Below are 23,801 nucleotides of genomic sequence, written 5' to 3'. Positions count from 1 at the left end.
CTACACCTGGAGACTAAATAATATACTACTGAATGAACAATGGGTTGTGAAAAGACATCAAGGAGGAGATTAAAAAATTCTTAGAGGTGAATGAGGATACTGACACAGCACATCAAAGTCTCTGGGACACTATGAAGGCATTACTAAGAGGAAAGTTCATTGCATGGAGTTCATCCCTTAAAAGAAGAAAAAGTCAACAAAGAAATGACTTAACATTACATCTCAAAGCCCTAGAAAAAGAAGAACAAATCAACAGCAAAAGCAGAAGAAGATAGGAAATAACTAAAATCAGAGCTGAAATCAATAAAAGAAACAATTGAAAAAATTAACAAAACAAAAAGTTGGTGCTTTGAAAAAACAAATAAAATTGACAGACCCTTAGCCATGCTAAGGAAGAGAAGGAGAGAGAAAACTCAAATTACTAACATACGTGATGAAAAAGGAAATATCGTTCTTAATTTTGAAACAGGGTCTCCCTACGTTGCCCAGGCTGGCCTCCAACTTGCTGAGGCTGCCTGCCTCAGCCTCGGGACTAGCTGGGATTCCCAGTGAGAGATGCCAAGCCCAGCTCAGCCCAGTCTTTTAACTTCTTTGCAGCACTGACGTGGCTCAGTCCTCCTTTTATCATCCAGGCTTTCCTTTGGCTCCTTGCCCCTGTGGATTTCCCTCCCTTTGTGATGCACTCCTTTAGTCCCTTAGCTGTCTCCCCTTGCTCCTTCTGTATGCATCTGCATGTCCCCCAGATCTTCTCTTGGAGAAGTGGTCCCATTTTGGTCCACACCTTTGTGCATGTCAGTTCCCACATTGACCTCCCACCCAGATTTCCCACCCAAGCCCTGGTCTTGCTTTTCTCTTTCTTGGGCATCATTGCAACTTATATTAATAAGCCAAAGAGTAAATGTATGTTATCCCAGCAATTTAGGAGTCTGAGGCAGGAGGATTGCAAGTTCAGGGCCAGCCTCAGCAATTTAGAGAGGCCCGTTCTCAAAATAAAAAATAAAAAGGTCTGGGGATATAGCTCAATGGTAAAGCACTCTTGGGCCCAAATTCCAATATCCACCCCCCAAAAAAATTAAAAAATAAAATGAAAATAAATGAATGATGGTTTTAGGTTTTATTTTGTTTTTGCAGTTCTGGGTATTGAATACAGGGCCTCACGCATGCTGAGCAAACATTCTGCCACTAAGTCAGCCAAAATGTATGCCTCACGTCCCTCCTTTCCTTCCCTTTTTTCAACTGGCCTGCCCCCTCCCTCCCTTCCTTTTTTTCCTTTTGTGCAAAACTAAACTGAGTCCAGGATCCTGCAGCTAAAAGGCGGTGCACCCATATAAAGCCTGCCCCGCTAGCACCCTTTCAAAATGTCTCCTCACAAAATATTTTAGTAATTATGTGGGAGAGAGGGAGTAACTTTGCCATGGAGAAACCTGGCAGGCACCGTGTGAAATCATGAAAGTTAACACCACAGGTCACGAGATAAACAGACCTTGTGTGCCACCTGACGGGATGCAAGAGAGGTGACAGTGTTAAAGATGCAAACCCTGCATCTAATCATGACCCAACACTGGACCAACCCAAGCTGAAGGACAGCCTGCAAAATGACCTGGAATAGTCAATAGAGTCAAGCCCACCAAAGCCACAGAAACTTGAAGACCTGATGGAAATCAAAGGAGACGCTGCCGCATAACTGGGTGCGATCATTTGACTACACAGGATGTTTCTGAGACCCTGGGCAAAACTTGAAGGAGCCTCACGGTGAAGGGAACATGTGAGTTATTTTGTACTATCACTTTTCTGTATGTTTGAAATTATTTCAAAACAAAAAGAAAAAAATCAGATTTACCATCACAACCCCCTTGCCCAGCAGCTTCTCCTCTAGACCATGGTACTGGAGCTGCCCAGCATTTTTATAATGCATGTCAGTTGTACCATCAATCTTCTTAAAGAAATGTTGCCATTTTTTGATAGTGGAATAAAACATCAAAATTTCATCATGAGCAACTTAGAAGATGGGCTTCCACTGCACTCTTATCCCCCACTCCATCCCCACCATTCCAACACTAAATGCTCTCAATTCTTTTTGTAAAACGTCTCTCATTTAACTGGTCTTTTTAATTAAAACTCCAATCTTTTTTATGACTCTATCTATCTCACATAATCATTTTAAGGAGGGTCTGTGAGAAGAATTTGAATAACACAAGTACTGTGTAAACAGAAGATCTGATTACTCCTCTCCAGTCTGGATTACTGCTGTTTACTGCCGTAATCTCCTAACTGGTCTTCCTGTCTCCCTTGGCTCCCTCCATCAACCCATCCTGTATACAGTTACCAGAGTCATCTGCCTAAAAGCACACGTTTATCCTTTGAGGATTTTGCTTCCCACGGTCCACAGCGAGGCTTAATCCATGATCCCTGGGAACGCTATGTTCTTTGGGCTAAGCCGAGGTGGTCTGGTCTCAGATCGAATGACCACGACCTTCCCCAATTCACAGAGAAAAGAACGGTTACTGAATAGAACGTTCTCAGCTTGTAAATATCTCATCCCTAAGTTTCCCCCCACCCACCAGTACTTTTCTCCAAGTTAGTAAGGGTCCATACTTTGATCTGCTAGCATTCATAAGTGAGAAAATGAATGAACAAGAAGCAAATAAATAATAAAGATATGGCAACAACAAATGATACTTACTTCATGGTTTGGTTTGCTCATGGGCACATGTGCTGGTAATTGTGATTTTTATGATGCATGTCAATTGTACCATCAATTTTCTTACAGGGTGCTGCTATGTTTTGATAATGGAATGAGACATCAAAATTTCATCATGAGCAACTTAGAGAAAACACTGCACTCTTGAATAAATATCTTGGCTTCTTCAGAGTTTTTCCAATCTTATCTCTGTTACTCCCCTTGATTTCAGGCAAAGTTGTCCAGTTTCTGTTCTTTTTTTTTTTTTTCCCCTTTTTCTGGCTTTGCAGAAATCATTCCATCTCCCTGCAGCTCTGCCCTGCTCGCCCTAGCCTGTATGAATGTCAACAACCTTAAAGAACCAAATGGATTTTCTACTTGGTAAAGACTTTAAAAACTTTGAGTTGGGCTGGGGATGTGGCTCAGGCGGTAGCGCGCTCGCCTGGCATGCGTGTGACCCGGGTTCGATCCTCAGCACCACATACCAACGGAGATGTTGTGTCCGCCGAGAACTAAAAAATAAATATTAAAAAAAAATTCTCTCTCTCTCTCCCCTCTCTCACTCTCTCTTTAAAAAAAAAAAAAAAAAAAAAAAAAAAAAAAAAAAAAAAAAAAAAAAACTTTGAGAATCACGATGAATCTCTCCTTCTCACACAGAGCATTACTGTCTCTGGCAGCCATCTGGTACTCAACAAGTATTGCCTTCTGGATTCTCATGCTGTGCCGAGTCATACTTAACGCATTTTCCTACCACTTATCAATGCAGCGATACCTCTCTCTGCAGTTAAAGGGAAGCAGAGCTGGGTGTGGTGGTGCACACCAGTAATCTCAGCAACAAGGGAGGTTGAGGAAGGAGGATCGCAAGTTCAAAGCCAGTCTCAGCAACTCAGTGAAACCCTGTGTCAAAAAATAAAAGAAGGCTGGGGAAGTAGCTCAGTGGTTAAGTACCTTTAGGTTTAATCCCTGGCACCAATAATAATAATAAAAAAAATGAGGGAAGCAGATAGTACATGTTCTGCAGCAGGAGAATATAAGGTTGAAAAGCTATTGGAGAACTCTGACAAATTAAGGAGTTTGGACTTTGTTTTGTAGAAGAATGTTTCTTGCCTTATAAACTAATGTGCATGTGAATCATGGAAGGTCTTGTTAAAAATGATGATTCAGATTCATTAGGCTTGGGATGGTGACCAAGAGCCTGCATTTCTAGTATGTTCTCACTTGAAATAGCTGTTGGCCTGGGAACCACTCAATAGCTTGGCTATATTCTTACCCTAAGAAGGCAGAACGGATGTATATAGCTTATATGCAAATATATGCAAATACTGCACTATTTATGTAAAGGGTTTGAGCATCCACAAACCTCAGGGGTTCGTTGAACCAATCTCTCATAGATGCAGAAGAATACTTTTTTTTAAATTTATGATATCTATACATACACATACACAGCTATTTCTTCTTATTCCTCATGAACAGTATTTTTGTGAAGTCTATATCTTCCCAAATAAGGAAACTGAGACTCACAGAAGTTACACAACCCACCCCAGACCTTGAGGCAGGATGGGGGCAGCCCTACTAGAAGTACCCAGATTTTTGCCTCTCCAGTATATGTTTATGAAATAAAGATCCCTGGCTGCTGAGTTGTTTGGCAGAACATCCAAAGAGGAAATGCCCTATAAATGAGGGTGGGAGGAAGTGTGGTATTAAATGAGGGAGGACGGTCAGCATTGGAACCGTCAGCATTGGAGACTGAGACTTGGAAGCCACCATTATAATCCATTAAAGCAAACAGGGCTGATTAGTCCTCCAAGACCGAGGTAGAGGAGGGTCAGTAGAGGAAGCCAGACTCACTTTCCAGGGAAAGTCCACAGTGACAAGTGAGGTTGGAGAAGTCAGGGGTGTATGGGAGGAAAACAGGAGAGTAGCTGGGGAGAGCGTGAGTATCAGGGGCGGCTACTAGGATGGGGGCAGTCTCCTGAGAAGAGAATGCCCAACTGCACTGAAGGCTACGAGAGATCAAGTAGGATGAGGATGGAGAAAAGGCCCCTGGAGAGGGCCAACAGGAGGACCTAGGAACTCCTGAGAGCGATTTCCATGAAGTGAAGGCTGAGACTAGGCTTCCTGGTTTAAGGAGAGCAGATATTAATGAACACAAGAAAGGTACACCACCAAGATGCAGGAAAACATTGAGGCCAAATGAAATACTCTTGGAGTAGGACGAGCTCCAACGAGGTGCTGCGGTTTGGGCCTGGGGTGTTTCCCTGAAGCTCCTGTGTTAATGCAGGAATATTCAGTGACAGAATGACTGGACTATGGGAGCTGTGACCTAAGCAGTCCATCCTAGGTTAAATGGACGCATGGGGTGAGGTGGTAACTGTAGGCAGGTGGCGGTGGGTTGGTCAGACAGAGAGGTGGGTCACTGTTCCCTGTGGCCCTGCCTCCACCCCACCCCTCCTCCCTGTCTGCTTCCGGAGCAGCTCTTCCTCCATGATGTGCTGCCTCAGCTCAGGAGCAGAGCACTGGAGCTGCCATCTATGGACTGAACCTCTGAAACCATGAACCCCAATAAACTCTCCCTTCTCTCAGTTGTTTTTGTCAGGTATTCTGTCACAGCAATACACAAGGTGACTAAAAAAAGATGGCGTTTTTGAGATGAGTTATAAGGTATGGGATATAGAGTGTAAGACACATGAAGGCCCTTAACAGAGAAAGCAAGGCCTGGACTAGACAGAGATGGTAAATCAGGAGCCCAGGGGGTGGGAGATCAGACTTAGCAAGGACCATTGTATCTGAAGCCACTTCAATCTCTCTTAGGGACACAGAGTGACCCTGCTGTGCAGCCCCTCGCCACCCCAGAACACTATGGTAAAGATGAGGCTGTATCTAAAATGGTGCTTAAGCATATCTGTGTCTTTTTCTCTTTCATTTTAGAGTACGTAGTTCAGTGGCTTTGGGTACATCCACACTGTTGTGCAACCATCTCCGCCATCTCCGCCAGCAGCCCGCCAGGATGGGATGAACTGGGTCAGAGGAGCTGGCTGCGACATTAAACTAAGAAAACAGCGAGGAAATCACGCAACCCACGGACATGAGTTTCTCAGATGGAGAGTGGGAACTCCTCTGCGACCTCAAGGGTCTCGTCCATGCTGGAAGGCAAGAGCACGGGCACCCGGAATCTCCACGTTTATGGGGGGAGACACAAAGGAGTTTCCATGGAATGTTCTTCACCAAATAAGGCAGGGGATGAGGTTTCAAAGGGGGTTGTCGAATCCCATTGGGTAATGCCCAAGTCCAGGGCTAGAGCAGACTTCTTTGCCCAGCGATGGTGGAGGCCACTGCTTCACATAGCATGGGGCCTGCGATGCCCGACCAAACACCTCCCTTACTCAAGGCTGAGAGAGGGGGCTCAGCTCATGGGTAGAGCAGCCTCCCACAACCATCCATCTCCAGACTCATTTCAAACTAAAACTCTGAACCCATTGAACCTGGCTCCGCATCCCCCTGGCAGCCAGAGTGAACTGCCTGCCTGTAGGATTTGACTACTTTAGCGATGAAATACAGAACCTGGCACATGCTACATTGTGGAACCCTACAGCTTTTGTCCTGTGGTGACTGTCATGGTTCACCTAATGTCACATCCCCCAGGTTCATCCATGGGGGAGCGCGTGTCAGAACTGCATCCTTTCTCAGGCTGAATAATATTCCCTTGTACATATTTGGCCACATTGTCTATCCATAGTTAGTGGCTGCTTCCCTCCTTTGGCAATGGAGAATAATACTGCTATGAACATAAAGACAAACATCGATTGAATCCCTGCTTTCAGTTATTTTGGACATATACCCAGAAGTGGAACTTCTGAATCATATGGCAATTCTGTGTTTAATTTTTTTTTTCTAGTGCTGAAGATGGAACACAGGGCCTGGCACGTGCTAGGCAGGTGTCCCACCACAGAGCTATACCCAGTATGAATTTTGAGGGTCTCCATATTACTTTCCATACTGCTGCACCAATTTACCTTCCCACCAGCAATTTCTCCACACCCCTGACAACTTGCTTTCATTTTTTTTAGTGATCATAACCATCCTAATAAATGCAAAGTGGTTGATTACTTTTTAAAATATGGGTTTCTTCTTTAGACTGGAAGTTTTTCAAAGACTCATATTTGTTGGAATAATTCTAATGGAATCAAAGACCTGAGCTGGATAAATGAGCATTTGCCTGAGGTGTTGCTATACACATTCAAAACTCCTCAACCCCCCTCCTCAATAGTGGTGAAAACTATGTTTTCCACAACGTGAGTGATGGTGGAGTAAGAGACCTAACTGGGCAGAAAAGGTGCAGGGCCCTGGACTCAGATAAAAGAGGAAGGAGTGCCCTCTAGTGTCTGTCTGCTGTTATTGCTAGTGACTGAAGAGGCTGCTGAGAAATGAACATTTCACATCCTCTGATGACATTCTGGTGACAGTGTTACCATCAAATGCCAATCATGTGCGGAATGAATAAGAGAAAATGTGGAAATATGGAGTGGGTGAGACTAGGTTCCTCTGAAGAATTCTCAATCTAGAGGGTAGGAGGGAATAAGATACACGCAGAAATAACTACAGTAGAAGATGGACAAAGATGGACAGGGTAAAATGAATGGATGGTTAAGAAGGTGCTCTTGACCAGCTCTCAGCTCCCTTTCAGCTTGTCTGGACCACAGGTCCGGCTGTCCCAGGCCTCTTCTAGGCTTGGACAACTCCCTGTGCATTCCCTGTCCTTGGAGGGTGGCCCTGGGAACTTGTTTCTTCTCTTCTTCTCTGTTGTGCCTTTCCATAGCTTGCTCTCATCCTCTCTTCTTTCAAAATTATTTTTTTTAAATTGCACATAATTATGGGGTACAATGTGATAATTTGATATATCTATGCAATGTGTAATGATCACATCAGGATAATTAGCATTTCCATCTGCTTAAACATTTGCCATTTCTTTGTTCTGGGAAACATCAAACTCTTCTCCTAATTCTTTATAAAGTATACAATGAGTTATTGTAAACTACAGCCACTCTGCTGTACTGTAGAAGACTAGAACTTATTCCTCCTGTCCAACTCTGCATTACTTGTTGATATTTGTTTTGGTGGATTGAACCCAGGGGAACTCTGCCACTGAGCTATGTCCCTAGCTCTTTTTGTTTTTTATTTTGAGACAGAGCTTTGTTAAATTGCTGAGGCTGGCCTCAAACTTACAATTTTCCTGCTTCAGTCTCCTGAGTTGCTGAGATTACAAGCGTGCACCACCATACTTGGCTTGCATTATTTTGTTTTTGAAATGGGGTCTTGCTGTGTGGCCCAAACTGACCTCAAATTTTCAACCCTCCTGCCTCAGTTCCTCGGGTAGTTGAGATTACAGGTGCGCACCACCATGCCTGGTTTTAACTGTGCTTTGGTACCTGTTATCTGACCTCCCTCTATCCCCTGCCCCACCTCTTGCCAGCCTCCAGTGATGACCTCTGTTCTACCGTCTCCTTCTATGACATCAACTTTTTGAGTTTCCCCATATGAATGAGAACATATAGTATTTGTCTCTGTTTCTGTACCTGGTTTATTTCACCTAATGTATTGTCCCCAAATTCTATCTATGTTGTTGCAAATGACAGGATTTCACCTCCTTTCATAGCTGAATAATATTATCCCTCTTCTTAATTATCCAGGAGCCACAGCTCTTTCTATATGCAAGTCTTGGCAAGTCACTCTACGGCTTTAAATCCCTGATTGCTCAGCTGCCTGTGATGAAGCCCTCACTCTACCATGGCTAGGCTTCCTGCTTGGACTCTTGGCTACTTTTCCAGCTTTCTCTCTCTCTAACCCCACCATGGCCTCACTCCAGCTTCTGAAGATGCCAGCTTTCCTAGACCATTCACCAGCCCAAGGCTAATTCCCAGCGACCCAGGGGCTTCCTGGACTTGGTGAAACCCAGGATAGTCCTGGGCAACCGGGATGGTTGGTCACCTGTTTCGTCTTGGATCTCTGCATATTTCCATCTTATTCTTCTCTGAAATGTTCCAACTCACTTCCTATTTACTACTTATTCCCAGGTCTGTGCTTGGATGTCACTTCTGTAACTCCCCGAGGAGTGGCTTACTTGTCCCTTCTGGGGGCTGGCACAGTACACACTCCTTGCAGCCAGCATGGTATTATCATAGCTGCTGTCCACTCCCCAGCTATAATAGCGCCTTGAAAGCAGGAGTAGGTTTTTCTCACACCTACACACGAGGCCCTCTGTATCCACAGTCCTATATCCTAGAGTCCAACCAACCAGAGATCACAAAAATCAGAAAAAGACAATTTTCCCGGTGCCAAAGTATACTATGTAGTTAGGTCCACCATGATCATCTCTGTATGCTGGTCACGTACAAGCTGCCTTTTCTTGTCGTTATTCCTTATGTCATATAGTATAACTGCTTATATTATTTACAACACATTTACATTGTGTTAGGTATTACAAGTCATCTAGAAACATTTTAAAGTATATGGGAGGGGCTGGTGCGTCTAGCTTACTGAGCCCATGTTTAGCACACACAAGACTCTACACACAATTCCCGGCACCAAAAGAAATAAAAAGTTACATGCAAATATATGTAGGTTATATGCAGATATCACACCATTTGTCCACAAGAGACTTGAGCATCAGTTGATTTTGATATCAGAATTCACATTCTGAGGGACAACTCTATTCCCAAAACCTAGCACAGTAGGTATTCTATAAAGTTTTGCTGAATTAATGAAGAGCAATATCATCTTTATTGATTGTTTCTAGTTCATACCACTGTGTTATGATGTACAGACAGGTAAGGGGCACACAAGGAACCATCCTGAGGCAGAGTCTATTCCAAAATATTTGCAAAAATATCTCCCAGTCCACATGTACTTCCAGAACCTTGCCACTTTCCAGAGTCTGTCACCTCTGCTTGAAATTGGACAAGTCTCTCTGGCCAACGAGGGATGAAAGAAATGATGCTATGAGACTTCCAAGATCAAGAGGTGATTCAGATTCCATCTGGCTTAGCCCCATGCCCTGAGGCCCAGGCCATATGGAGGGAAACGGGCCCCACCCTCGGCCTAGCTGAGTGCCCACCTGTCCCTCCGCCATCTTGGAAGTGGAATGTGGACTGGAGTCAAGCTCCCTGCAAAGATCCCTGACCAAACTTCAGATTCTTGAAGAAAATAGCTGACTTCTCCATGCAGCAAATAAAATTGGAATGCTCTGTGATACAGGAAGAGAGAACTCAAATGCAGCTGAAGCAAAGTGCAGCTACTGGCACTGGCTGAGCCCTTTTTCTCTTGGTAGATCCCTGGTGCAGAAGATCCTGTTTTATTCCAAAAGGGCCTGGGGGTAGACTCTAGTCTGGCCCATTTGAACATCTGCCCACAATGTGACTGGCTCTTGACATAATCAAAGGGTGCATTGGGCCAAGCAAGGTCAGACAGGCGAGGATGCAGGCCACCCCAGCTTCCATACCTGCTTGTGGCTCCCGGGGGCAACCACGGGGACTCAGGCTCCAGGAAGAGGGTGCCCTTCCTGAGAGCCAGCTGCTTTGCCCAAGGACATAAGGGCTAATTGCAGGATGACACACACTAGTGCCACCCAGGATGGTGCAAACACATTAATTGTAATTTGGTCATTTTTGGTCCCTACCTTTCATTTGGACATTCAATTCATCATGCCCTATGTCATCCTGCCAGGCAGGCAACTGTTTTAAACCATTAAAAAAATATATATACGCGCGTGCGCGTGTGTGTGTGTGTGTGGTCTTTATATTATAGTACACACTATAAGAATGTAAGTATTCAACATCATAAACAAATTTGACAAACATATTTGTTTTTCTATTTTTTTTGCTTTACCTGGGTCAATATGTTTTCTAGAACGGTAACTTCTGGGACATTGACATGGTTATGGGGTAGGTGGTTTAGTTTAGAATGTATGACTAATATTTTTGCAGGAAAGTGACATTTTCTGTTTTCCAGTAACTAAAGACCATTTAACTTTCTCAAACATTAATTGTAATTCTGCCTCTGGTAACGTACTTTTCCCCTCCATCGTGCCACTTACTCTCTGTTGTCTCCTCATCGCCCAGCCTCCCAGCACACCTGGCAGCTCTGCTCTCTGCCTCAGGAGGATGGCATCTGACAGTGGCACCCAGGTGTGTTTGCTCCTGCTCCAGATGGTGAACAGCGGAAGCTCTGTCAGGAGTGTGGTAAGAGAAGGGACAGGTCTTATCCCTCTCCCCTCCCTGCCTGGTCTTAACAGTGGCTTTTCCTCTACCCCATGGCACACATTCTGGAGGTGACTCCTTTCTCGTGGCTACAGTTGACTAGGTCCCAGGATCTCCACTGTCTCCCATCTACTTCTGCAGCCTGGATGCTAAAGGTTTCTGCTGGTGCCAGTTCCTGGGTGTCCCTTCTTGCTTCTCTGAACCTTGTCTGTAGTGTGTGTCATGGGCCAAATTGTGTCCCCTGCAAATTTATATGTCAAAGTCCTAACTCCCAGTGTTTTCAAATGAGACCACATTTGGAGACAGGGCCTCTAAAGAGGTAATTAGTGTTAAGTGAGGCCATTAGGATGGGCCCTAATCCCACAGGACTGGTGTTTTTACCAAAACTGATTTGTGGGGTGGGGGTGCAGCCCAGTGGTAGAGCACATTGGAGGCCTTGGGTTCAACCCTGGTACCACACACACAAAGAGAGATTTGGACACAGACACAGAGAAAAGGGACACGGGCCCTAGCAAACCAGGTAAGTCACCATGATAAATAGCTCCTCATTAAACTGCCCAAGGAGCTGGGGGGTGTGCTGTCCTTTCCTTCTGGACCTGCCTTACACACCCAAAATTGACCCTTCACCAATTCCACGTTAGCCACCACCACGTTTCTTTTTTTTTTTTTTAAAAGAGAGAGTGAGAGAGGAGAGAGAGAGAGAGAGAGAGAGAGAATTTTTTAATATTTATTTTTTTTTAGTTCTCGGCAGACACAACATCTTTGTTGGTATGTGGTGCTGAGGATCGAACCCGGGCCGCACGCATGCCAGGCGAGTGCGCTACCGCTTGAGCCACATCCCCAGCCCACCACCACGTTTCTAAGTTTGTAAATTTTTCAACATTTTTGCTTTTAATTTATTTTCACTGGGACACTGGAGGACTCACTTTTACAACGAGGAACTTAACCTGGAAGGGCTTCTGATGGAGAAGCCTGGAGAACCCAGCTCACTGCCACATAGAGCATCTCGTCATTTCTAGAACCATTCTATCCCACTTTCAGATCAGCTGTGGCTCTGATCCTGGATGAGGAATGACTGGAGCCCAGGGTGTCTCTGAAGGTGCTGCATGAGAATCTTAGATGCTGCTTCGAGGGCTGGGGATCCCCCTGACGCTTGAGGGGACCACGCTGGAACTTTCAGAGGGGAGCTGGAACTCAGGGACATCTGAGGAGGAAAACAGTGTCATTAGAGTGAGGGCTATTAAAACATCAAAGGCAGCTCATAATTAAACTTCTTATAGTGATATAAAATAATTTTATAAAATCATAGGGCTGGCTGGCACTTACCTAGCCAATTCCACTCCCCTCTGTGCCCAGGTAGTCTTCACCTGGAACTGCTGCTAGTAAAGTCTTTAGTCTCCAAAGTATTTCGCTAACATTATTTCATTGGCACCTCAAGAAAATCATATGAGGTAGGAAGGTCTTAGCGAACCTTCATTTTACAAGTAAAAGAAACCAAGGACCGGGTGACAGTGACAGCCCAAGTCCACCCAGCTAAACGGTGTCACAGCTGGCTCTGAACACGGATGATTCCCAGACCGCAGGAGCGCTGGCATGGTTCCCACGTTCTAGACTCCCTCCTCAGCTACGCATGCGCACCTCTTCCCTAAAACGGAACATTACAGGTTGAGATCCCCACCAAAACTCACAGTGAGAGAGGGTCTCTTCTCCACATCTGGCCATGCACAGGAAAGGGAATGGAGACAGGGAGAGAAAAGAATAACACGAGCTGAGCTTGCAGGGAGAGAGTGGAGTCTTGTTAAAGTCTGCCCTTACCTTGGCTCCAACTGTGCAGAGAGACCTAAGAGGATTGTGTCGGACACAGATCCCACAGCCTCCCCAGACCCATCCCCTTCCTCCACGCCTGGCAGGCCAGTCGTGGACCATATTGGATCACTTGGCACATCTCTCGAAAGCCCTGACAGCTACATTTGCAGGGCGTGGGTTTCTCTGGATCTGGGGGAAAGCCTCCTTCAGACTCTCATTGACATTGCTCATTCTGTCTTCTCCAGCTAATTGGGTCCCTTGTCATACCACAAGGGTGCCACACACAGATGGTCCCACCTGAAGTGCTTTTAGACCTCCCTGACATCTATCTAACCTGTCCTTCGAGGCCCATCAAATCCCAGAAACTTGATCCTCCAGGACTCCTCTGTCAACATGAGCCCTGGAGCCATTGTCATCCAGTCCTCTGTCTTGATGTTGACCCTGTGCTCTCGGCCACTGCTGCTCATTTCTGAACGTGATCATCTCCTGAGGAGCATGCAGGCTGCCTGTGAGCAGAGCTGGAATCTCATCCTTCACTGACTCTGCGGGGACCCGCCTGCCCTTGGGCGGTCCATCCACGTGTGATGGTGTATTTCTGGGAAAGAGGGGACAAAACTGGAGTCACAGCAGCAAGTGGCTAAAACCAAATAGAAGGGAGATGAAATGGGGATAAATTATCTTCCCTCATTTGAAGCTTTTCGTGCCGTTTGAAGATCAGCATAAAGAGGATGAACAGGAGTGTCCCCTGTGCTCTGTAGTAACAATGTTGAATGAAGAAGTGGCCTAGCTCTCTGTGACAACAAGAATGGGCTCGCCTCCCTCACCTGGGACAATTTCAGGTTTAATCCTGTGACTGAGCACTGCTGCTCTGTCACTGCGTTTGAGGAACCCCTTTCTCCCGAGCCCCGGGCAGTTCACAGGCCCAGGCAGGCTCCTGGTAGCTCTCCTTTTTCACGGTGGCAGGTCTCAGGGGCTCCCCCTGTCCTGCTGGCCTCTTGGCAGTTGTCACCACCTATCTAGATTGCCAAGTCTCTCTCCCCCCCCAGGATCAGCACTAGGATGTCCACCTTTCTTCTTGTTCTGGAAAACAAGCTTGCAGATCCTCTTCATTTTAAGACTTCAATATCCATCATTATGAGAAAGAGGATGAAATTTAAGAGGAAAACAAGAAAGGGTTTTTTGTTTGTTTGTTTTTGTTTGGTGGTGCTGGGGATTGAACCCAGGGCCTTGTGCATGCAAGGCAAGCACTCTACCAACTGAGCTATGTCCCCAGCTCCAAGAAAGTTATTTAAAAAGGTAAAAACCGTACAGCCCAAATCTCGGTCTACAGCATCTGACTACCTGGTTGCAATGAGAACTGTGGATTTCTTGCACACTAGCAATGGGGCTCAGCAAACCTTCTTACCACCTCTACCCCTGCCGCCTTTCCCAGAAATGTCCGTCTTCTCATCACATAGACTTAACCACAAAGAGCAGCTTGGCAGCATGACTGAGCCCTGATCGCCAGTGGTGTGTTTGATTCTGAGCACCACAGGCCAACGCAAGCATATTTCACTATCACTAACCCTCCACCTGGGGGCTGCTCATCCACAGGGCATCTCCTACAGCTCTTGATCACTTTTTCTTTTCTTTCTAAAAATAGAGGCACCCCCCCTACATTGGTTACTTTTTTACATAATTGGTTCCCTGGGGCAACTAAGGCTACTAGTTGATTTTTTTTTCTTTTTAAAAATCTTTTCAGAGATATCACATATCCATGTCAATGTGTGCTTAGAATGCAAATGTCATATTGTCCCCTGTGTGTTTTTTACACAATTGGAAGCACAGACTGTGTGTGTGCACACGTGCGCGCGCACGTGTCTGTATGTTTTATGGATCAGTACATGAAGAACTTGCTCAGTTTTTCAATGGCTGTGTAATAACCCATCACAGATGAACAATACTGATAGTACGTGGGCCGTTTTCCACACTCTGGTCTAATAAATGATCTTCAAACGTGCAGGTCTCTGCTGTGGCCATCTGTGTCCTGGTGAGTGGACGGTGCCAGCCGCCAGCAATTTGCCAGCGTTCCTAGCCCTGCGGCATCATCGCAGTATAGTTCTTTCCCCAACCTGACCCTAGTAGAGGACAGAACCAGGCCATTTAAATGCATTTCTCATCTATCAGCTTACTGCTCTTCTACAGATTATCCCAACAATATCCCTACGTGTTGTTTCCGTGCCTTTAAATGAAAGGAAATGTGAGGCCACACTTAGACCCTGGAGTCATTGGAATTCTGCAGACTGTTCCTGGCCCACTTCCTGGGCCACTGGTGCCTGGGGAATCTATCGGTCTACCTGCTCTTGCTTGCAGGCTTCTGGCTCAGACTCAGCCAGCCCTCCTCCCATGGGTGCCTCAAGCCTAACATGTTCCACTGATTCCAGTCTCACCCATGAGTGGTGCAAGTGTTACAATCTCCCACTCCAGACCCTTAGGAATTGTCTCCGACTCATTGGGAGCTTTCCTCCTCTAGCCTATAAGCCACTTGAGAGCAGCAACTCCATCTTATCACAGTGCATCCCTGGTGCCTAGTCCAGTGCCTGCAAAACACTGTTGAATGAATGTCAAATCCACCAGGGGTTCCTCCTGCTCTTTCATTTAAGGGCATGGCTGAAGAAGGCAGACTCCCAAGCAGGATAGAAAACACTTGGCCTCAGGATGGATGTCAGAGAAGAATACTGAAAAGCTATTGAAACTACGGGACCCAAGAAAGAACAGGGAGCCAGGTGGAGGCTAAATCCCAAGAAGAGTGATAAACAGGAAACAGCATGCATGTACCAGTTTATATAGACCAGCGTTTTCCACTCCTTGATTTATTTATTTTATTTTAATCTTGCTGTACTAGGAACTCAACCAGGGATGCTCTACCACTGAGCTACATCCTCAGCTTTTTTTTTTTTTTATCTTTTATTTTTGAAACAAGGTCTTGCTATGTTGTCAGCAGTGACCGAGAACTTGAATTGTGAACCTCCTGCCTCAGCCCACACTCCCAGTTGCTGGGATCAGAGGTGTGTACTACAGAGCCCAGCTTCCCTAATTTTTTTTTTTATCTTTTTGTTGGTGTTTCATTTATGTTATGTGCAGACACTTGGAAATGATCATTGATAGGAATAATGCCATTGGATAAACCCATGGATCAATTAAGAAGACCAATTAGGTAAAGCACTATCTAGATGTGATGATTATTATTATCCAAAGCACATGTATAAAGATGTGAATTAGTGTGAATATACATTGTATACAACCAGAGATACAAAAATTGTGCTCTATATGTATAATAAGAATTGTAATGCATTCCACTGCCATAAATAAATAAATAATAATAAATACAACAAAGAAAACTGAGCAGAGTGCCAATCACTCTTCTAGGAAGACCACCATCGACAATAATCACAAATTCCTTATGGCTAGGTATGTGCTGAGTCGCACGTTCATCATTTACTTTAATCTTCTCTGAGAGCACGTGATGTGGAAAAGAAGGGTAAAGAAGGTGACAGGGTCAGGGGCTGTGGCACATGCCTGTAGTCCCAGCTACTGGGGAGGCTGAGGCAGGAGGATTCCTTGAGCCCAGGGGTTCAAGGTAAGCCTGCACAACAGAGCAAGACCTCATCTCAGAAAAACAAAAAGAAGGTGACAGTGACAATCTTTACTTTTTAGGAGATTCCACCCACCTCCTTCCTTTTTTAAAAATCCACCTCTCAACATTTTATTATGACTCCTAGTTCAGGAGCGATGTGATAACAACGTATCCAAATATGGATTGTTATTTGAAAACCATAAAACTGTAAGTTTTAAAATTTGAGTCATGGAGGCAGTTTAAACTCACTGCTATAAATAGGTTGGGGGTGAGCAGTAAATAGCCATTAGTGGAGACACAGGTCAGAGCTTGGCGAAGGTGGCTGAGAGGGACTTCCTTCGAGGAGGAAGATCTAAGGGAGGTAAGGGCGGACCTGGGTTCATCCCTAGGATGGAGTGCATCACGGAATCCTGTGAGAAGGCCCCTGCTGTCTCCTATCTGCCAAGGGGCCCAGAAAGCTGCTCAGACCTGTCTGGTCACCTTACAGAAGGCCCCTACACCTATGAGGGTGTTCCCTTTTCCTCCAGCCTCCTTCTGTGAGAAACAGAAGCAAGGTGTTAGGGAGAAATAACCTTCACAGCTTTAAAGATGCCCCAGGCGGGTCTTTGTTCTTGGTTTATCTTGGGGTAAAGCTGTCAGCTGCAGAGGAAGATTAGGCAACTTTGGCCATGGTTTTGAAATTTAATCCAAGACTAACGCCTACACCATTGAGCCATCCAAGTAGGTGAGATTAAGTAGAGGTGTGTTACAAAATATGCTCAGGCCACAAGATATGGGCGGTTTGCTAGCAATGATCATGAACTAGTTTTAAAACGTACGTATTGGGATTAAGCCCAGGGCTTCCTGCATGCTAGGAAAGGGCTCTGCCTCTGAGCTGCGTTCCCCGCCCCATATGTGTACATTTTAAACCTGGTAATAACAGTGGTTAAATGTGTCATCACTAAAGGTATACAACTAATAACATTATATAATTGACAAACACGGTGCTTCTCTTTTGGTAGATCCCAAGTGGAAGTTAATTTGTGTCCAAAAATTTGGCTTAATTCTAAGACTCAGCCGGGGTCTCTCCCAAGACTCCCTTCTGCCCCAGGATGCTCAGCAACGAGGCCTTTCACTCCTGGGTCCCCAAGTTACACCCTCCAAGATTGCCATGTAAGTGGCTTGTGCAAGTGGCACAGGGTGGGTACCAGTGAGTCCAGCACACTCCAGTTCTTCAGGCAGGAACCGTGGGGTAAAAACAGCAGCCCTGAGGAGTGGATGCAGGAAAGAACCCACGCAGCGGTCACCTGGGAAAGGAAGCTATGTGGCTTGCACTCACACGGCCACCCTTCCTGACACAGTGGAACTGACTCAGAGGAAAAGACTGGGGGAGGGGAAAGGTGAATGCAGGCAGAATCCTGTCCCACAGGTTGGGGCCTCCTGCCCCTCCTTCAGGCTGCCTGCTGGTCCCTCCTCCTTCTGTCTCTCACACCCTTCCTGGGGGCCCGCAGGTGGATTCAATAGGATTTTACTGCTGCTACTACAGGTTGAGTGGCCCTTATCAAGATGCTTCAGATGCTGGAATATTCACACATAAATAATGAGGTGTCTTAGGGATGGGACCCCAAGGTCTAATGGGAAACTCACTTGTTTCGTACATAACTCACAGGTAATAAGGTGACTTTATAGAATATGTTTAGTATACCCGTGTTTTGACCATGACCTGTCAATGAGGTCAGGTTGGAATTGTCCATTTGCAGTGTCATGTCAGTGCTCAAAAACGTTTGGATTTTAAAGCATTTTGGATTTTGGATGTTTGGATTAGGGATGCTCACCTAGTGCTTCCATGTCTAGCTGCTATTTATTGAGTGCCTGCTTTAAGCCAGGAACCCTGCAAAATGCCTTTCATGCTTCTCGAACCCTGCAAACCAGTCTCGTTACTGACTCCAGTCCCCAGATGAGGAAATAGCTCCTACAGAGGGTAAGTGATCTGGTCCAAATCACCAAAATAGTGGTTCTGAGCATGGAACCTAGGTACTGAACACTGAATCTAGATCCTAGCTGGTGCTCTTGGACAGCAAAGTAATAAAAAAACAGGGTGGCATTTTACAGGAGAGAACACAGACAAGTATTAAGAACTTAGTATATACCTGGTATTTAGGCCTGACAATGATCTTACAAAGTAGACATCATTACTCCCATTTCATAGATGAAGAAACTGAGGTTTAAGGAGGTTACATAACTATCCAAAGTTGCTTTGTTTAACAAAAGGTCCCAGTCTGTCTGAATGCAAAGCCCATATTCTTTTTTATTCTTCCTTCCAAATGGAATTCCTGGGAGTTTCATCAATTGGTTGAAATAATTTAAAATCTCTCCTATGGATGTTTTTAGCTCTGCACATCCAAACCAGATACACAACAAACACCAGGGGTGTGGAACAGATATTGAAAAAGCGTATACAGGATTACCTGCAAGAAAATTGCTGCATTGGGGCTGGGGTTGTAGCTCAGTGGTAGAGTATGCGCCTTGCACATGTGAGGCACTAGGTTTGATCCTCAGCACCACATACAAAAAAAGGTATTATTGTGTCCATCTACAACTGAAAAAAAATTTTTTTTTAAATCACTGTAAAAATTCTGTAAATCCTTTGGTTTTAGCTAATCATATTCTCTAAGGTTCAAAGAAAGAGATGGGAGACAGACAATAATTGTTATTGGCTTAAAATTAGGATTCACAAAGGGGATGAACTGTCTTTAGGATTCTATGGAAAGTCACTTTGATCACAGTGGAGTTCTCCAGGTAGAGAGAGGGAGGAGTGAACACAGTGGGGACCTAGGGGATTCACAAGCCCAGCCTTAAGCCTGAGATGGACTTTATTTATTTTTATATTTATTTATTTGTTTATGTTTGCAGTACTGGAGTTGAACCCAGGGGTGCTCTACCACTGAGCTATATCCCCAACCCTTCTTATTTTTTAAAATTTTGAGACAGGGCCTGTGCTAAGTTGCTGAGGCTGGCCTCGAACTCACTATCCTCCTCTTCAGCCCCTGAGTCACTGGGATTACAGGTGTGTGCCCCGGTACCCCACTGGAATGGACTTTTAAAGGGTTGTAACTGGAACTCTCATTTTATAACTGTGAAGAGGAAAACTCCAGGAGGTTGAGTGACTGCTAGTTAGTTAGCAGTAGAGTCCAGACAGGCTCTGGGTTCCCCACTCTTTGTACCACATGATCCAGGAAGCACTTTAGAATTCATTCCTTTTTTCTCCTATTTGAACCAGTGAGGAAAAAAAGACCGAGAGAGCCTGAATTGAAGCATTAAAAAAAAAAAAAAAGAAAGAAATCAAAACACCTAGAGTAAAGTGATCCTGGAAAGAGGTGAAGAAGGTAATTTCAGAGGCTGGAATTAGCAGCACCCAGGAAAAGATACTGTCTTATCTAAGGCAATTAAAGTAAGCAGGCAATTAAAGGCTTTTGTTATTTGGGTCGGAGGTTTACAAGGCTGAGAAGCAGCAAGCTTTCTGAAAGCCACAGTCAAATCAGGACCCAGAAAGTGCAGGCTTCTAACTCCCAAGGAAAAGTCCAGTGTGAGACAAAAGATTCTTGATTTTATATTTGACATGGAAAGAACCAAAGAAGCAAAGCAAGGTGTGATCTGGTCCCGGACCCAGGAAACCCAGAGCCCACCTCCTGGGTCTCTGACTTGTCCCAAGGGGCTTTGGTTTTCATGTCCATGTGTAAACCAGAAGAATTCCCTATAAGGAGGTAAGGGGGTGTTAACATTCCAGTAATGACAGACAAACTCATTTGGAACTGATTGAGTCACTACTGTCCTGGCCCCTTCCCCTGCCTAACCAGCTTCTCTCCCTCTCTTCTCCTTTTACCTCTTTCCTCCCCACTGCCTCTCCTCCTCCTTCCTTTCCCTGAGCAGAAACAACAAACTACAAAATCTTCCCCTGCAGAGACCTGGACCTTGCTATCAAGGGCTCAGGCTCCCTGCAAGCTCATCAAAGTCCTCCCCCAAGGAGACAGTTCCCTCCTTCCATAAGTGGAACTATGGAGCCAGCTGTTAAGATTTTAAAAAATTGGCCTGTGCATTGTGTGTCATTACACAAGACTGAAATCTTTGAAGTTTAAAAGAAGATAGTACTCCTTTTTAATTGTCCTGTTTTGTATGAAATTGTATTACCAGAACTCATATTTGTGCAGATTATATAACTTTCATAAGAAGTCTTAGAAATCCAAAAGCATTAGCAATCCAATCTAAGCTTTATTCCCATCTTTTGCCAATCATTCACACAAAAAAGTGGTTAGGTGGGGCGGTTGTAAGCACCGCAGCCCCTGGGGATCTTGTCTAGAATTGAGAGCAGAAGAGAAAATCAGCTGCCCTTTCAAACTCACACCTATTAAATAATGTGCTCCATGCAAGCTCACAGCAGTGTGTGCACACAGGAAACCGTTTCCCTGAGGGCATTTCCTTTTAGACAGACCCTCCTATCTGCAGGCTGTAAGTAATGATAGGCGAAAAGGGAGGATGACAGCTGTGGCCCCGGGGAGGTGGCTTAAGGAATATTCTTTGTACTCTTTTATGCTTGGGTGCTTTCTTCTCTTCCAGACCTTTCCATTTGACAAAGCCTTACCTTCTCCACCTATCACACACACCTTTTTCCCATGACAGGTGCAAGGAGTCTTCAAGTGTCTGATCTTAGATAATCTCCTGGCCAGGGCTTGGGGACACTCTCATCCCTGCCTTTAGCACAGCCGTTTCTCTAGTTCCTCCTGAGATCTTCCTCCATAAACCTGTCACAATTCTGTGGGAGCCTTCTATCACATTCATGAGCTTCTCCATTGGACTCACACCTGGGCTGTGTCCACCACAGTGAGTGGCCTCCACACTCTACTCCCTGGTGTCCTTAGGACCCCAGCTGGATTTCCTCAATGCCCCTTTCCTCTTGCCCCAGGCCCACAGGTAGCATTTCCTTATTGCACAGTCCTCTTGCCTGGCCCAGGCTGCTTGTCTCCTTGGAGCTCTGCAGCCTTGGTGGGGACCCGCGGCCACCCTGTGGAGGAGGGGCTGAACCACACGCAGCCCGGCAGCCTGAACAGGAGACTTGTCACAGGCAAGCGTGGCACAGACATGAGCCCAAGATCATGGCGTGCTTCTGGGGGATTCCATTCTGTCTTATGCTCTTTATCAACACTCCTAAATATATCATGGTGTTAAAATTAGCATATTTACAAAAACAAAACAAGTAGATGGATACAATCATGCACTTCGTTTACGAACAGCAGATTGTTCTCTCTCTCTTGGTTTCATTTACCCTGGTTTCCTTTTCAGTCTCATTAGCACAACTTTTCACTTTTTAATTTATATGAACATTTTAACTTAAGCAATCTGCTAGTGCTTGACAGAGGGTTAATGTCAAGAGCCCCCGGGGATGGCTTCTGGTTGGCCTTTGGTGTTTATTCTTGAAGCAGGAGAATGGTTTGTCTGTGCTGATTGATGATTTGTAGGCATGCATCACCATCAACTTTAAAAAGATATATTTATTTTTTAGTTTTAGGTGGACACAATATCTTTATTTTACATTTATGTGGTGCTGAGGATCGAACCCAGTGCCTCATGCATGCTAGGCAAGCGCTCTACCACTGAGCCACCACCCCAGGCCCACCATCAACTCTTATTGTCCTTCACATTCTGTTTTCCTGGACTTGTCTCCTGCTCTGTGTTTAACGGGGTGGAGGCCAGGCAGAAGTGCTTTGTAATGGCCTGTGTGATAAGCCTCATAAAGTTATTTTTCTCAATTAATGGTTTCATTGATAATTTTATTGCTTTGCTCTAACTTCCCAAATCCCTTGGGCATCCTATCTGTGATAAGGTTCCCCCAGTCCAACAAAATGGGCCCTTCAGAATACAGACTGATATATTTTAAGAAGTTCTCTCTCTCTCTCTCTCTCTCTCTTATTTTTTTAACATAATACTTAAAAAACATTTAAACAAAAAGTAATAGGGCTTTAAAGCAGAGCTCTAAAAGAGATTTATTCATGAGTACATGCATACTAGTCTCCACACTGACATCACTTTATATTGATTTTCCTTGAGTGTGCATTCTCTGCTTTTCCCTAAATCTTAACTACTGTATGAGAACTTTTTATTCCATGCTTATTGCATGCTTCCTTCTACTTTGCTCCAAAAACTCTTATGATGTGCTAAAAGGAATCCATTAGGTTCAGAACTGCAGTTTGGGAAGGTCTGCAGTGAATCAATCATACCCCTTAATCACAATTGCTGACTTGATTAGGTAGTCGATTAGCTATTTTTTTTCTTTAGAGAGAAAACAAAACTTATTAACTTATTTTTCTGGAGTTATTTTATTTATGTATATACTGGGAGGATCAAACCCAAAAGCATTCTATCTTTGAGCTACTTCATCAGTTTTATTTCGCCAGCGATGGGAGTGGTTACAAGGGATTGAACCCAGGGGCCCTTAACCACTGAGCTACATCCCCAGCCCTCTTTATTTTTTGAGACAGGTCTTGCTAAGTTGCTAAGGGCTTCCCTAAATTGCTGAGGCTGGCCTTGAATTTGTGATGCTCCTGCCTCAGACTCTGGAGTCTCTGGGATTATAGGCATGTGCCACTCCCAGAACTAGTTCTTTTTATTTTATTTTGAGACAGGTTCTCACTCAACTGTAGACTGGCTTAGAACTCAAGACCCCCCCTGCCTTGGCCTCCGGAGTGGCTAGAGGAGTAACTTTAAATGTACCTCCATAACCAAGCCCTGCTGGCAGCAGGAGAGCTATGTAGAGCATAGCTTTCTCTCAGGTCAGGGGACTTTCACTCTAGAAAGCAGCAATTTCTGGTAGCCTCCTGCTCCCTGCCCCCAAAAACTCATGGCAGAAGAAAGGACCAACAATAATACACTCCTGCACATTTCGCAAAGCATTTTCACACGCATCAGCCTCCCTAAATAAAAAACAAAAAAAACAGATGAGAAGATAGAAACTCAGAAAGATTACATATATCTTCAAGGTCTAATAGCTAGAATGTAGGTTTGTGTCAGAGACCAGGATGGAAACAACCCCCTGACAATTCTGACTTAAAAACAAATTCAATGTCACAGACAGGATTAGAATCCAGCAATTTTCATAACATTGTGGCGGTGAATCTTTTCTAAGCAATACTTACCAGGAAATGTGCTTTTCTTGGCCTAGCTCTGTCCTGCAATTTATTTTTCTTATCCTGTGACTGTCGGCTGAATTCTGGGATCATTTCATTTCTTTTCTTTCTTCTGTAAATTGGAAAGCAGTGGAAACATGATAAATTAACATTTTAAAACTCTGGCGGTCCATAGAGCTATTTGATTTCGTTGTCCCTGAGATTTCAAAGGTTGTCTGCACTCCACTGGAAGCAAGCCACACGTCTATCAACAGAGAAGGGGGTGAATGAACATGGGCATACCCACACAA

General features: G+C 44.8%; 1 protein-coding gene across 1 annotated transcript in view; it reads right to left on the bottom strand.

Moving 5' to 3' along the window:
• Positions 1-11,974: 11,974 nt before the first annotated feature.
• Fbxo16 (F-box protein 16) overlaps positions 11,975-23,801 on the bottom strand; it is a 47,698-nt gene continuing 35,871 nt past the window's right edge. Inside the window, exons 6-7 of the mRNA XM_026398904.2 lie at positions 23,521-23,623; positions 11,975-12,136 (exon numbers count right to left, since the gene is read on the bottom strand). Of these exons, the coding sequence (XP_026254689.1) occupies positions 11,975-12,136; positions 23,521-23,623 (265 nt within the window). The remainder of the gene's footprint in view (positions 12,137-23,520; positions 23,624-23,801) is intronic.

Source organism: Urocitellus parryii, chromosome 14 (genome assembly GCF_045843805.1).
Source record: "Urocitellus parryii isolate mUroPar1 chromosome 14, mUroPar1.hap1, whole genome shotgun sequence".
NCBI classification, from domain to species: Eukaryota; Metazoa; Chordata; class Mammalia; order Rodentia; family Sciuridae; genus Urocitellus; species Urocitellus parryii.
Note: the sequence above shows the minus strand (reverse complement) of the source record. Positions and strands in the feature narration are given on the sequence as shown.